Source organism: Schistocerca piceifrons, chromosome X (assembly GCF_021461385.2).
Source record: "Schistocerca piceifrons isolate TAMUIC-IGC-003096 chromosome X, iqSchPice1.1, whole genome shotgun sequence".
NCBI lineage: Eukaryota > Metazoa > Arthropoda > Insecta > Orthoptera > Acrididae > Schistocerca > Schistocerca piceifrons.
In genome coordinates this window covers 320,482,326-320,497,782 of record NC_060149.1, presented here as the reverse complement: position 1 = coordinate 320,497,782, position 15,457 = coordinate 320,482,326, and the positions used below count along the sequence as shown (strand labels likewise).

Sequence of the window (15,457 nt, the reverse complement as noted above, 5' to 3'; positions counted from 1 at the left end):
AGTCAGTTACATCCTCAAAGTTTTTGAGAACAAAGGCTTTGCTCAGGTCTCATTCTGTGACCTACGCAAGGCCTTCGACTGTGTTGAGCACATGCCACTACTAGAGAAACTAGAATTCTACGGCATCAAAGAAAACAGTCTCAGACTATTAAAAGCTTATCTCAACAACCGTAAACAGGTAGTTTGTGTTGGTAAGGAAATGTCAAACATAGAAAATGTTAAAGTAGGTGTGCCTCAGGGATCTGTACTGGGGCCCTTCCTGTTTCTGATAATGATCAATGACCTCCCCTCGTTTATTAGATCCACCACTGTATTGTATGCAGATGATACGACTTTTCTCCATAGCAGTAACAGTCTTAATGGTTTTAAAACCTGTGCTGAAAATACACTCACTCATGCAGCATATTGGTTCAGAGCAAATAGTTTCCTGCTAAATGAAAATAAAACTCAGCAGATAATCTTCACTCTAAGAGACAAGCCACTATCTGATGACCCTAGTTCTGTTAAATTCCTGGGAGTTTATTTAGACGAAAAGTTGTCCTGGGGCCAACATGTAAACTATATTAGTAGTAAACTATCTAGAGTAATTTATTTATTAAGACAACTCAGAAATTGTGTACCTGAAACATACATCAGATCATCTTATTTTGCATTTTTCCAGAGTATAATATCCTATGGCATTATCTTGTGGGGTAACTGTAGTCATATACATGACATCCTATTATTGCAGAAGAGAGCCATTAGGATAATTACAAATTCTTCACATAAGGCTCACTGCAAACCCTTATTTACTAAACAAAAAATTATGACTGTAATAAACCTCTATATATACAATGTCTTAATCTTTACGAAGAAGAACCTACAAGATGTGAAACGTAGAGAAAATGTACATTGTTACAACACAAGAAGCATCAAACACATATACACGACTTACCACAGACTATCAAAATCAATAAATAGCTATGAAGTCACAGGGCACAAGCTATTTAATAAGCTGCCACATGCCATACAGGATCTTCCTGAACATACATTCAAAGAAAGACTGCATGAATGGTTTATTGCCCACCCGTTCTATGATATCAATGAATTCTTCAACTGTAAAATGCAGTAATCCAACAGATGACCCACTGTACATTTATTGTAATATAAGCTAAAATATTTCAGTAGTCAATACCTTATCACACTGTATTATAAATTGTAACTTCATTTGACGTTGTCAATTGCTGTAATGGCCTAAAGACAATAAAATCTTTATTATTATTATTATTTACATTAGATGTGAAGTTTCCCTTTTTCAGAAAAACTTTCTTGCTATTGCCAGTGTTTTTTTTTATGCCCCCTCTACTTCTTCCACCACTAGTTACATTTTCAATGTCTAGCTGTATAACCTATTTTTCCTTAGTATCACCTGATTTACTCTATGTTCCATTACCCTTGTCTTACTTTTGTTGTTGGTCATCTTATAACCTCTTTTCAAGACAATGTTCATTTTATTCAACTGATCTTCCAGGCCCTTCGCTGTCTCTGGCAAATTACAATGTCACTGAACTTTAAACTCCCTCCCAACTTTCTCCTTGGTTTCCTTTTCTGCTTGTTCTATGCGCAGACTGAATAATGAGGAGGATAGGCTACTACCTTGCCTCGCCATCTTCTCAATTCCTACCTCCCTTTTATGTCCTTCGATCGCAGAACTGCAGTTTGGTTTCTGCAAAATAAATAACCTTCTGTTCCCTTTATATTATACAAGCTACCTTAAGAATTTCAAAGAGAGTATTCTAGCCAACACTGCCCAAAGATTTCTCTACAAGTGATGTAAATGTGGGTTCACAATTCTTTAGCATATCTTACCTAATAGCATCAAAAGTCTGACAGATAGCCATATAGCATTTAAAAGGAAATTTAAAGAATTTCTTAATGGCAACTCCTTCTACTCATTAGATGAATTTTTGGATATAATAAGTGGGTAATTTCCCCAACCCCCACAAAAAAAAAATTAAAAATATTAAGTGTCATGTGATATTTTGTGTAATGTAATATCTTGTATAGACACCTTTTATTAACCTGACACATTCCACATCATTACGAAGTGTCGTATTCATAATCTATGGAACAAGTACTAAACTAATATTCAAAGATAAATCATAGGATCAGTACTGTCTAACATGTTCCTACATTTCTCAGTCCAAACTGATCTTCACCAAGGTCATCGTCTACCGGTCGTTCCATTATTTTGCAAATAACTCACATTGCTATTCTTTGGCTATTTCTTACTACACTCGTGGTTCCAATATTCACATACTCACACTTGTTTGCATCTACTGTCTTTGGAACTGATATTACTACATTCTTCTTGGAAGTTTAGGGTATTTTGCTTGTCTCATATATTGCATACCACGTTAAAAAGTTTTGTAATGGTTGGTTCTTTCAAGATTCCCAAAAATTTTGATGGAATGTCTACTCCTTGCACCATGTTTCCTCTTAGCTCATTCATTGCCCCATCTAATTCTTTTCCCAGTATCAAGTTTTCCATTTTGTCTTCATCGATTTCATCTTTTCTTGCCACAATGTAGTCTTCAAATCTGTTTGTTTTGTATAGCCCTTCTACATATCCCTTCCACATTTCAGCCTTCCCTTCTTTGCTTAGTATCAGGTTGCTGTCTGAGCTCTTGATATTCAGACAGATGGTTGTTCTTTCTCCAAAAGTTTCTATTATTTTCCAATAGGTTGAATCTATCTTCCTCGTAATCATGACTGGTTCTATAGTTTTGCATTTCCCTCTAGCCATTCCTGGTTTGAGATTTTGCACTCCATGTCAATCGCATTTTTTACACATCTGCATTCCCATTTGCCAAATTTATTTGCCACATTGTTATATTTTCTTCCTTTGTCAGTTAAATTCAGTACCTCTTGTTATCTAAGGATTTATACTTCATCTCTTCCTAGTTGTTCATATGCTGCCTTAATTATTCCAGCTCCCACAGCTATCCATTTGGGATGAGCTGGTGCTGAAAAGTCTTAAGTGTGAAGGACTCAGATTATGTGTAAAAATGACAAAAAAAAGAAGAAGTAGCCTAAAGGAAAGAAGTTTCCTGGATGTGGAGCAGAAGAGATGATAATTGTACTAATAGTTCTGAATGAAATGGTACAAACACAATGGAGAAAAATACTCACCTTTGGGAATCTTTCCTTGTATAATGTGTTCATAAGAACAATTTCATCATCTGTAACTGGGGAACGACTCGGACTACTGAAAGAAAAAAAATAATAATTCATGCAATATTTGCTAACTCTGAAGTATGAGAGAAATACAAATTGCCAATGAAAGACTGAGTTAACAATCAACAAAGAGGTGGAAGTGGAAATTTGTGCCTCACTGACCCTGGATGAACTCTGGAAAATTACACCATGGCATTTTATTTAGTAAAATAGTTCCTAAAATCATATTTTCAAATCTCCATGGATGCAACATCACAGGCCCACCTTGTGCTAAATACACCATAGAGACTTCACCATTATAATCTCTTACGTTTTGGAATGACCATATCTGATGTATTTCTAGAGGCTCACCTTCACAATCTCTAGATTTTGTTCCAGAGGTTTGCAGAAAAAGGACCTAAATGCATCTTGCAAATGTGTTCTTTCACGCAATTATCCTTGACATATTTGGGGTTCGAACCTTAGACCAGCAGAGTTGCATCAACGAATTACTATGTCATGGTCATCATATGTGAAGAAATGATGTCTCACACAGCACCTAATGCCCTCTGTGGTTTTCTAGCAAATTACAGGGCCATCCCGACTGAAGGCCACAGCCCAATGGAGCACCCTTATAACCACCCATCGCCACACCTTTGTGGACATGTTCCATTTGCTGCTGGCATATGTAGATGTTGGGGCTTCTCACTCCTGGGTGGGATTGCAGTGTGGGCCCATGAACTTCTATGCCACCCAGACTGGATTCGTGGGATGATCTCTGTCTGCCATGGGTCCATGATGTAAGCTGTGGCCTCTGCTCACCAACTTCAGCACTGTCACTGAAATCAGCTTCACCTCCACCATCCTGGTCAGCATTCACTTGTTTCTCCACCCCCAGAAGACCTTCCGATCCTGTGACAACACATGTAACTGCCATCCCACCTCATCCTGTTCAAGTCGTTCACAGTGACACCTATGGTATTGATCCACAACTGCCAGGGTTGGCTCCTCCGGAACAGGCACTACCTTCCTTCTTCTGTGGTGGTCACTGCTGTGAGGAATTTAGTGGTACTGGCCAACATTACTATGGAAAACCATGGTGCCACTACCCAGAGGGCGCTGGCCATCTGAAGTGCCCTCTGATGGGACAATGCCAGATCGATCCTGGGCTGGGGCTTGAGTATGTTGTGTTGTGATGTGTGAAGTGCATGACCAGTGGTTCAAGTGTTAATATTGTACACTCTGTTTGTCATAGGTTGAACTTGGATAGTGCGTGGGCAGGACTTTGCTTTGGACTAGGGACTTAAATTGGCTTGCATTGTTTCTGAAGAATATCCTGAGTATACTTGTTGTTGTTAATATACCAGGATGGGTACCTACTAATCATGTGTAACTCACCTTTACAAGACTGGTAAGCCTCACAGCTATGTTTTTGTGCCTATCACTGACTCGGCATCTCAGTTATTTTGATTCTTGTAATTCATAGCTGAAAGCTCCATGAGATTGTCTGTCTGTATGCTGATATTTATATCTACATGCACTGGTGGCTGCTCTGTAGGAGCACTAGAGCACCCTAACTTTTGACATCTTGCAGATTTATTGGTTACTTTTCTTTGAATATTGTTACATGTAACACAGATGCTGCAATCTGAAACATAAGACACTTATATCTACCACACTACTGCTCCAATATACTCCGTGAAACTTGGCATCAGGGTTGCGAGCCCACGTTCAACTGTGCACGCAACTGACGTGACATAATTGCTTACGGGCCAAATACATATGGATTTGATAAAAAATGTGCATGGTTCATGATGTGCACAGCTAGCCCTTGCCACTCAACTATAAATTTATGTCAGTGCCACCAGGTGGTAGCATGCTGCAGCAGACTTTTATTCCTGTTCACTTGACATTAATCTCGCTAGATGATAGCCCACTCCTCATATATGCTAATTAACTCACTATACACTGTAGTAAAATTAGATCGGACATCAATATATGTGAAAGTAGTACTGACAGTAAACCCATTTTATGGGTTTCCGAATGAGTATTAAGTTATAAACTTCATCATACAGTAATCCATTGGAGATGCTGAGAAACAAAGGCCTAAAGCACATCACCGCTGATTGAGAGATTGTAGCATTCATTCATGCTTCTGAAATCTGTGAGTGAGGTTTATCTGTGCTGTAGGCCTGCATTGTATATATGAAAATTCAGGAAAAGCTGTACCACTGGTTTCTCTGATATTCACTTAAATGTGGGTTTGATGGCTGTGGGCTTTAGGCTCTTGTGGATCTCAGCACCTCATTTGTATTCTAGTCAAGTAACCATGTTGGAAGACATTACTACTTGAGTTTAATTGTTTTCACAAATGGTGCATTGTGTTTGGAGTTCATTGTTTATTGTGCAGGAATTGGCTGTTGTGTGTAGTGTAAACATGAACTATGTTGAACCTATTTCAAATGCTAACAGAAAAGTAAAGCTGTGAGACGGGTTGTGAGTCGTGCTTGGGTAGCTCACTTGGTAGAGCACTTGCGTGCGAAAGGCAAAGGTCTCGAGTTTGAGTCTCGGTCCAGCACACAGCTTTAATCTACCAGAAGTTTCATATCAGCACATACTCCACTGCAGAGTGAAAATCTCATTCGGGGAGCAGAAAAGTAAATTACCAGGAAAAATTAGCCGCAAAAGAACTAGGGTCTCCGAGAACAGATGCTTTGATCAAGTGAGTGACAAAATTGTACATTTGTCCAAAAAAATGGATATCACGAAAACTCCCACTTACACAAAAACATGAAATGGAGAGCTGCAAAAGCTTACACATTATTTTGTTATTGACCTAAACTGTACTTAATTCTGTACAAAACAACTAAATTCCACAAAAACAATTCTTTCATTTGTCAGGTAAGTTATGCATGTTAGCAGGGGTTGCAGTTGTATAAACTTGTTGATAAGCATGACTGTTATTCAGTAGATACTATTAATTTCATACCCTCAAATTTATGTGAACCTAAAAATTTGTGAACGCCCAGAATGTATGCCCACGAGCTACCACTGTCTACATTTCTTTCATCACATTTCTTTCACTTATGTCTAAGTCTCTCATTTTGCTACTTTATTTTATCGGTATCAATTCAGACACATCAAACATTTTTCACTAGGTTTTTCCATTCTTGATTCTATATTTTTGTCTTCTGCGTGTAACTGAAATTAACTCAATCTTTCATTGGCAATTTGTATTTACTTGGAAATCATCACTAAGTCTCAAGGTGCCATTGGGTTTGTGTAGTGTTAGAAGGGGAGCGACCCCCTGCCTATGGTGAAGAGGCGTTACCAAGACTTTACGAGTGAAACTGCCCATATCTGTTCTGAGGGTGTCCTTTACAGAAAAGAACGCAGGGATGAGCTTTGAAGAATGCTTGCTTTAAGAGTAACATTATCTTTGAAATCCGCTGTCTTCCCTAACCGAGATGTGGTGATTTAAGCGTATCTATCACAGAGAGCTTTTAAGGCAGCACAGAGTCCTCCTGACTGCATCGTCTGCACTGTTTCATGAACTGTAAACCTAAAAGCATGGAAAGGATATGCTCCAAAAGCATTGTCCACTTTGAAGTCCGTTACCACATGAAATGTACTCAATGAGTGATTTGATTGTGAGTGTGTGCAACTGAAAACCTTCCTAGCAAGGGCACATGATGCTCACAGCCCCACAGATTTGTCTCATCTGCCCGCAAAGGTGGTGATCATATACTTAAGTAAGTAGTTCTACTGACCAAGAACACAGGAGTATGGGTGTCCAGAAGTAATTTCACAATGTGTTTGGCTATCAACACATCTTCATATCTTTGCTAGATTGCACCCAAAGTAGTCTGCACTTCTGCAGACTACTTTGGATGCTTGGCACACCTTCAGATGTAGTGATGTATATGCAACTGAACTGCTACAATATACCTCTTGCAAGTGTCTCCTTTTTCTGCACCTCTGGTATGTAGCTTGCCAATGGGGGCACATGTGGCATGTGCAGCAAAGCAAGTCATGTGCGAGAAACATTCCTACTACAGCTGCTAATGCTTGCACAGCCTGTAATATAACTGTCATTAGCTCTTGATAACCCTATGCAATTTGTGTTAAAAGTTGTTGTTAAGTGTTCTGTGGCTGAGAAACCCACACTCTTGCCTAATTACAAAAACATTCAATGTCTGATTTGCATTCATCACAGGTCCAGAGACTTACTCACTTTTGTAAAGGAGGCTCACACATGATATGGCGCAGACACTCAGACTGATTTACAAGAAGAGATATATACAGGATGCTCCTCAAAAACAGTGCAAGCTAACTGAATTCTGTAGTCCAGAGCAAAGTTCAGTTCATGCTGTATCCAAGTTCTGTCTATGAAAAACAGAATGCACAATATTAGAACTAAAGCCAAGCTGACAGCATGATCACCACACACTCCACAGATCATGTCACAACTGACTCGGGCAATCTGGACCCCATGTTGGTTGGTGACTGCTACATTGGGCAGGGTTAGAGGTGGGTGTGGGGTATCGGTTAGCAAAGACTGAAGCCAGGAAAATTATAGCATCGAAGCATATGTTGCAAGATTAACTCACACCTGTGTAATTGTGGGGATGGATACAGATGGCATAGATTGTAAAGCAGCTGTTGAAATTCAGCATGTTCTGCCCAGCAACTTTTTCTGACACTGTTTGGTCAACTCTGCTCTTGGCCACAGTTTGCCATTCATTCGGGCAGACACTTCATTAGTGGTCATGCTGACATATAAAGCTTTGCAAAAGTTGCACCAGAGCTGGTATATGACATGACCGCTCTCATAGGTCTTGCTGCCTATAACAAAAGTGTAACCATGTGACTGAACTGGATTACATTTTTGAGTGGATGTATCAGACAGGTCTTGCACCTGGATCTTTCAGAGAGGTATGATCCATGTGGCACTTGGTTAGGTTTAAGTGTGGCCTAACGATGGACAAGGATACTGTGTAGATTTGGTGAATTGTGAAACAGCTCTTGGGAAGCTGAGAGAACAATTGTGGTTAGGGTATTCTTCGTTTCTAGACATAATGATCTGTATTCGAAGCCATGGTGAAGAATTCACTTTAGTTGTTCCAGTCAGGGGTGATGATGATGATGATGATGATGATGAGTGTGCCCCTTTGCAGCAATCAGAGGATTATTGGTCTGTATGGTTATGGCTTGAGAAATCTTGTCTGTGGACTACAATGGGTAATGCCAGTCACATGAGGGGTAATTCCTGTCAGTGGAAGCCTTAAGTAAAATTTTCAGCATACTGGGCGAGTGACTGCTTATCACCTCGGACAGAACCAAATGAACTACATCCTTTCCAAGGACTTCGATTGTTTATATCGCCCAGAAATGAGGAACATTCTACCCACAATATTTTCCACCGCTTCCAAAGTGTTATTCTGTCACCATCTCAATCTCTGCAATAGCCTAGTCCATCATTAAAGCACACTTGCACCCAACCCTTTGTCACATGGGTAATACCTCTGTGGAAGACCCATGTGCAAGGCCTGTTCCCTCACCCACCTAGCACATCCTACACCAGTTTTGTCACAGGTTTATCTTATTCCTCCCAAAGCACAGCCACCTGTAAAAACAGTCATTGCATGCACCTGTTTTGCTGCAACTTTGGTTCAGCCACCCACACAGACCACCCATTACCCATAGGGCAGTGATGAAGATTCTTGCAAAATTCTGTGAAACTGGCTCAGTTGCAGACAAATTGAAAGTTGTATGGTTGAAAATGGTTACAGACGAAGCAACATCAGCTGCTATTCTGGCATCATTCACTCCAGAGTTAAGTACTCAACACATCTTCCAGGAAACTGGGGTCATCTGCACAATGATAATGAGACTTTTGTTACACACAAATGGTACCTTTACAAAAAGCATACGTTACAATATCTTACCGAGGATGATACAGATTGTAGGGTTCAGTCTGCAGAATGGGTAACACTCAAGATGTACGAAAACCATCATTTTCTCTATGATGTATTGTTTATGGCACCATGAGTAATTGGCATGTCAAAAGTCAGGGTTTGGTATCGAATGTGAGGTTCTTGCATTGTTGTCTAGTCTCACCAACTGAAGGAGCACTGGTGTACGAGGCTCACTCCAAAAGAAATGCACACTATTTTTTTTTTTAAGTCCATCTTTTATTCTACATGTTTGAAAGTTTTACAGTGTGTAGATACATCCTTTAGGAACAATATTTTCATTTCTCCACATAATTTCCATCCCTCTCAACTGCCTTATGCCACCTTGGAACCAGCGCCTGTATAACCACACGGTAAAATTCTGGACCAACCTGTTGGAGCCACTGTTTGGCAGAGTGCACAAGGGAGTCATCATCTTCAAACCTTGATCCACGAAGAGTGTCTTTCAGTTTCCCAAAGAGATGATAGTCACATGGAGCCAGGTCAGGACTGTAAGGCGGGTGTTTCAGTGTTGTCCATCCAAGTTTTGTGATCGCTTCCACGGTTTTTTGACTGACATGTGGCCACGCATGTGTTTTGCAACAGCAAAACATCCTGCTTTTGCTGATGTGGTCGAACACAACTCAGTCGAGCTTTAAGTTTCTTCAATGTCGTCACATACGCATCAGACTTTATGGTAGTTCCACTTGGCATGATGTCCACAAGCGAGAGTCCTTCAGAATCGAAAAACACCATAGCCATAACTTTTCCAGCAGAAGGTGTGGTTTTGAATTTTCTTTTTTTTTTTCCTTGGGTGAATTTGCATGATGCCACTCCATTGATTACATCTTTGTCTCTGGCGAAAAATGATGGAGCGATGTTTCATCACCTGTCACAATTCCTCCAAGAAATTCATCTCCGCCATTCTCGTACTGTTCCAAAAGTTCACTGCATACCATTTTTCTTGTTTCTTTGTGAGACACTGTCAACATCCTGTGAACCCACCTGGCACAAACCTTTTTTAATGCCAACACTTTCAGTATTCTGCAAAAACTTCCTTCCCCTACCCCAATGTAGCATGACAATTTGTTCACTGTGATGCGTCTGTCAGCAGTCGCCAATTTGTTAACTCTCTGCACATTGTCTGGAGTGTGTGCAGTACGAGGCCTGCCGCTGTGAGGATAACCCTCAACATTGTCATGCCCACTTTCATCATGTAACCTGCTTGCCCACCAACTAACTGTACTGCGATCAACAGCAGCATCACCATACACCTTTTTCAACCTCTTTTGGATGTTTCCCACTGTCTCATTTTCACAGCACAGGAATTCTATGACAGCATGTTGCTTCTGACAAACGTCAAGTGTAGCAGTGATCTTGAAGACATGCTGTGACGGCGGCACTCACGGGAGCAGGTTGAACTAAGTTTGAAAACAAGTGGGAAGGATGTACCTACACACCGTAAAACTTTCATACACGCAGAATGAAAACTTTATTTTTACAAAAATAGTGTGCATTTCTTTTGGAGTGACCCTTGTATACAAGATGGTGGAAACATAAGACCACAGTGACCACTATGAAAATGATTGCAGTAGTAAAGAGAATAATATACTGAAATAACGAACACTTTCCTGCAGTGCTTAATTCTCTTGTATGTGTTGGTACTAAGGGTCACCCCAATCTGGATGTAAACCACTACCACATCACAGCAATAGCTATTTGTGTGGGAAGCCACTGCCTGGTGTCTTAGTGCTTTAGAATAGACAGGCACAAACTCCACAGCATTCAAATCAGCTGGCTACTGTGCTGGATATTGGTTGCTTGTGTTGATCCATTTAGATGAGTGGTGCTTTTGGTTGTAACACACAATGCTTGGGTTTTGTGCTGTGTGAGATGTCCCGCCCCAAATGGCCTGCATTTATGAAAAATTTTAGAAAGGAAAAACGTGTCAAAAATAATAAACAAAGAGAACTGAACACGTTTCAAACTTTAAAGAGTTGGGGTGTTGGTGGAAGGATGACAGGAAATATGGTGGTGAGAATAGAAGAGGTGTAGATGTAGGAGTGTGGATGGGAAAAGAAGTGCAGGGGTGAGATGGAGGAGGAAGTGGGCGTGAGCATGTATGTACGCATGCACGCACACTTGCATGCCGCACAGGTGGAGGGGGAGGGGGAGATGGAGGGAGGGGGAGCTGGAGGGAGGGGGGAGATGGAGGGAGGGGGGAGATGGAGGGAGGGGGGAGATGGAGGGAGGGGGGAGATGGAGGGAGGGGGGAGATGGAGGGGGAAGGGGAGGGGGATGGAGAGAGAGGGGGGGCTGACTGTAACCTTACCTTAGGCTTCTCGATCTAGGTCTATAGAAAGGAGAACGTCGTCCATCATCATCTATGCTTGGATTGCTGTCATTTGATGAGAAATGTGATGTCAGCATCTGAAGTTCGTCTGAAGTAGGAAGATTTGGCAGCTGATGTAGTTTCTCCTGGCTAGAGCACTGTGACTGAAAAAAAAAGTTTCAAATCTCATTATTAATTATTTTAGTTATGACAGCAAATGGAAAAAAACACAAAGTGAAGCTATTTGCAACCTTAAGGATGGTTTGACCACCACACAGTGACAATAGACTTGGTCATACTAATAGAAGCTTGCTCTGGCTTTCCTCTTACTTGTGAAACTAATTTTCCCAGCCAGTTCTAGGGGACTTGAAGCCTTATACTTGCACACAAATGTGCTCAGTCACCTCACATTAACCAATGAAAGACGAATTGGTAAAAAAAAGTTAAATATTACAGCAATGATAATGGAGTTAAGTGTGGAATATTCCTCAATCTGGAACTGGTATATGAAAGGAACTCAAAGTTTGGTTATCAGAAGCGCAGAGCTTCACTAGGCATAGAATTGTTGGAGGTCTCATTCCTTGCCTTCCCACAACCATTGAACCTACTTATCCAGTCATTTATAGGAAAACCTACAGTTTAACATAAACTCCACACAATAGTGCAGTAAGTAAAAGAAAAAAATTCTAGGACCAACTGTGAAATAAAACCTGATTCCCTAGGTTTGTAGTCTGACACTTAACCACTGAGCCACACATCTGATATCTGATAATGAACTATCGTGTAATTTATAAAAATTCATCCATAATAATATTATAACCTTCTGGAATACATTAGACTGTTGCAAGTTCATTGTCTTTTGCCAGGGAGATGTTATGTTTCAGTGTATTAGATAATTACATATTCATATTGACACACATTAGTAAGAAACCAGTAAGATGATAATTTACTATGTAGGCCAGACAATATTAGCTCACAGTATATGATCACGATATATGAGCACTGAAAGTGAACTACACAACTTTACAGCAACCATCACTAAAAATATTAAATTATGGCAACGATTCAAGTATGTTGTTTACCAAATTGTGAGACATATTACACTGGAATTGCATTTCATGACTCTTTAAAGAACTATGAAGACTAACAAAGTCTGATAAATGCATGCTTCTGCCTTTTTGTGAAGAGTTTCTCTGGTTACTGCTAAACCTATTTGGTTATTCGTGGTTTACTAAGCAGACAGAACTTTACAGTAGTGTTAAACTATTTTATGTATTAGAAGTTATTTATGAGAACAACTATTCATAAGTTAATAGAAAACATTAAATTTATAATGCACTGAAGCATAACAAAAATTAATGGCACAAAATGATCCCATAGCTCTAGCCCATTGTCGGAGGAAAAGAACTTTTGACAAAGATGAGCTCAAGCACCTCAGTCTCTGAAGCAACTACCGGAAGATCGCCATTACATTACATATGCATTAAAATTTCCCAAAGGAGACATATGTGAAGCAGAGCTGTGGGATGTAGACAGAGAGAGCCTTTTGGCCTAGTGGTTCATGAGGGGGAACCACACACATTCAATTTCTACTCAATGGCCTGCTTATATTATTTATGGTCTTGTTTGTGGCCATTTTACACAGTATGCCTGACAAAAGAAATGTCACAACCCCCCAGAAGCATTAACTAATGCACATTTACTTACCGACACATTAGAACTTCCAGGTGTTGTCCCATAGCCAGATGAAGGCAGAGATGCAACAGACCATCTTCTTCCATCACCTCTGAAACAATAATTTCTTCTCAGTTAATTGTGTGAATATAAGATTGCTGTGATATGAAAACAAATCAAAGCAACAAAGCAGTATTCAGCTAACTGCTTCTGTAACTTCACATACAAGTTCACCTGACAATCTGCCAATTATTGTGCAGTCACAGAATTTATGACATTGTGTGTGTGTGTGTGTGTGTGTGTGTGTGTGTGTGTGTGCGCGCGCGCGCTTTGTGGGAGGGAGGGGGCCTCGCATTTGCGTGTTTGGTCTCATTACCATTACTCTTCCTTCTCCTCTTGTGCAATATTATGCTGTCTTACTTGTCTTTATATTCCTACCTACACACTATATCGAAATGGAAACATCTGAACTCCCAACCAATTTATTCTGCCTACTTATATTTATGTTCACCTTCTGGTGGAACATTCAGGAGCAACTTTTCTTCTATTTTTTTGCTTGATACCCAAAATCTATTTTAAATCAATCCAAACTCCTTACAGTTTACAGTGGAAGCAAAAATACATTAAGGGAAAAAAAAGAATCACAACACCAAGAAGGAGTTGTGACATAAACGAAAGTTGGTAGGAGTGTTTCTGCATCTCAAAGATAATGTCTATTCAAATTTCGTGCCAGTTACAGTAGAGTGGCACTAGTAGCACTACTAAGAGGATACAAATCAGGTTTGCTTTGAATGCAAGCTGCAACTGTCTTGGATGTTAGTTACTTTTGAGATTGGATGTGGTGAGTTGATGTTAGTCAATAATACCTTTGAGGCAACACAGACACCTTTATCGACACCTCACCGAGTTTGAATGATGTCATGTAATAGGGCTACAAGAAGCTGGATGATCCTTCTGTGAAATTGCAGAAAGACTTGGCAGGAATGTAGTCACTGTACATGATTGCTGGCAGCGGTGGTCAAGGAAATGTATGGTCACAAGAAGACTGGTCTCCAGACGGTCACATGGCACTATCAAGAGTGAAGACTATCTTGTTCAGCATATGGCTCTGGCACACGTACTGCATCTGCAGCAGGTGACACAATGAACTGTTACGAATCAGTACTTCAAGGACAGCACCAAGCCAGATGCATTGTAGTGTGCATTCCACTGAGCCTGAAACACTGTAATTTGCACCTTCAGTGGTGTGGCGTGAAAGCTCATTGAAGGGCATGGTGGAGGTCTGTTGTGTTTTCTAGTGAAATCTGGTTCTGTCTCAGTGCCAGTGATGGCCGTGTGTTGGTTAGGAGCAGGCCAGCTGAGGACCTGTTACCAATCTGTCTGTGTGCTAGACACACTGGACCTACGCATGGAGTTATGGTTTGCATCATAGCAGGAGCACTCTTGCAGTTATTTCAAGCACCCTCCCTGAAAACTGTACGTCAGTCTGGTTATTCAACCCATTGTGCTGCCACTCATGAACAGTATTGGGGTTGTGCTTTCCAACAGAATAACGCTCACCTACATACCACTGTAGCAACAAAACATGCTCTACAGAGAGTTGACATGTTGCCTTGGCCTGCTCGATCACCCAATCTGTCTCCAGTCAAGCACATATGAGACGTCATTGGACAACAACTCCATCATCATCCTCAAACAGCATCAGCTGTCCCTGTATTGGCCAACAAAGTGCAACAGGCATGGAACTCCACCCCACAAACTGACATCCGGGATCTCTAAAACACAATGCATTCATGTTTGCATGCTCACATTCAACATTCTGGCAGTTACATCGGATATTAATGTACCAGCATTTCACATTTGCTATGGCTTTCTCGCACTTACATTCACCTGTGATTTTGCAATGTTAATCACTTAAATATGTTACCTAGACAAATGTATTCCCAAAATTTCATTACTCCACATTAATTATTTTTTGAAGTTGCAGTTTTTTCTGTTAGTGTATTTTTATATGACAGACAGTACATCGGAAAATATAGGCTGTTTACACTACAAGAACTACAATATAATACAATCAAACATATAATATGAGCAGAAAAAGAAAAAAATTAAATAGAGGAAAAGAAAGCAAGGTGTTAAAATGTATCAAAGATTTTTTGTTAATAATATTTAGAATGGGGAACATGGTGCATATGTACTCAGGAGGAACAGAAAAGCTACTATTATTTGAAAAGACAGTCCGTCAGTTTATGTTTGAAATAGCTAAAATTTATGAAACTTCCTGGCAGATTAAATTTGAGTC

The 15,457-nt window shown here is 40.2% G+C and overlaps 1 protein-coding gene across 1 annotated transcript in view; it reads right to left on the bottom strand.

Annotated features, from left to right (window-relative positions):
- LOC124721608 (microtubule-associated serine/threonine-protein kinase 3) overlaps positions 1-15,457 on the bottom strand; it is a 263,031-nt gene that overhangs the window by 197,505 nt on the left and 50,069 nt on the right. Inside the window, exons 5-7 of the mRNA XM_047246660.1 lie at positions 13,189-13,267; positions 11,482-11,645; positions 3,172-3,247 (exon numbers count right to left, since the gene is read on the bottom strand). Of these exons, the coding sequence (XP_047102616.1) occupies positions 3,172-3,247; positions 11,482-11,645; positions 13,189-13,267 (319 nt within the window). The remainder of the gene's footprint in view (positions 1-3,171; positions 3,248-11,481; positions 11,646-13,188; positions 13,268-15,457) is intronic.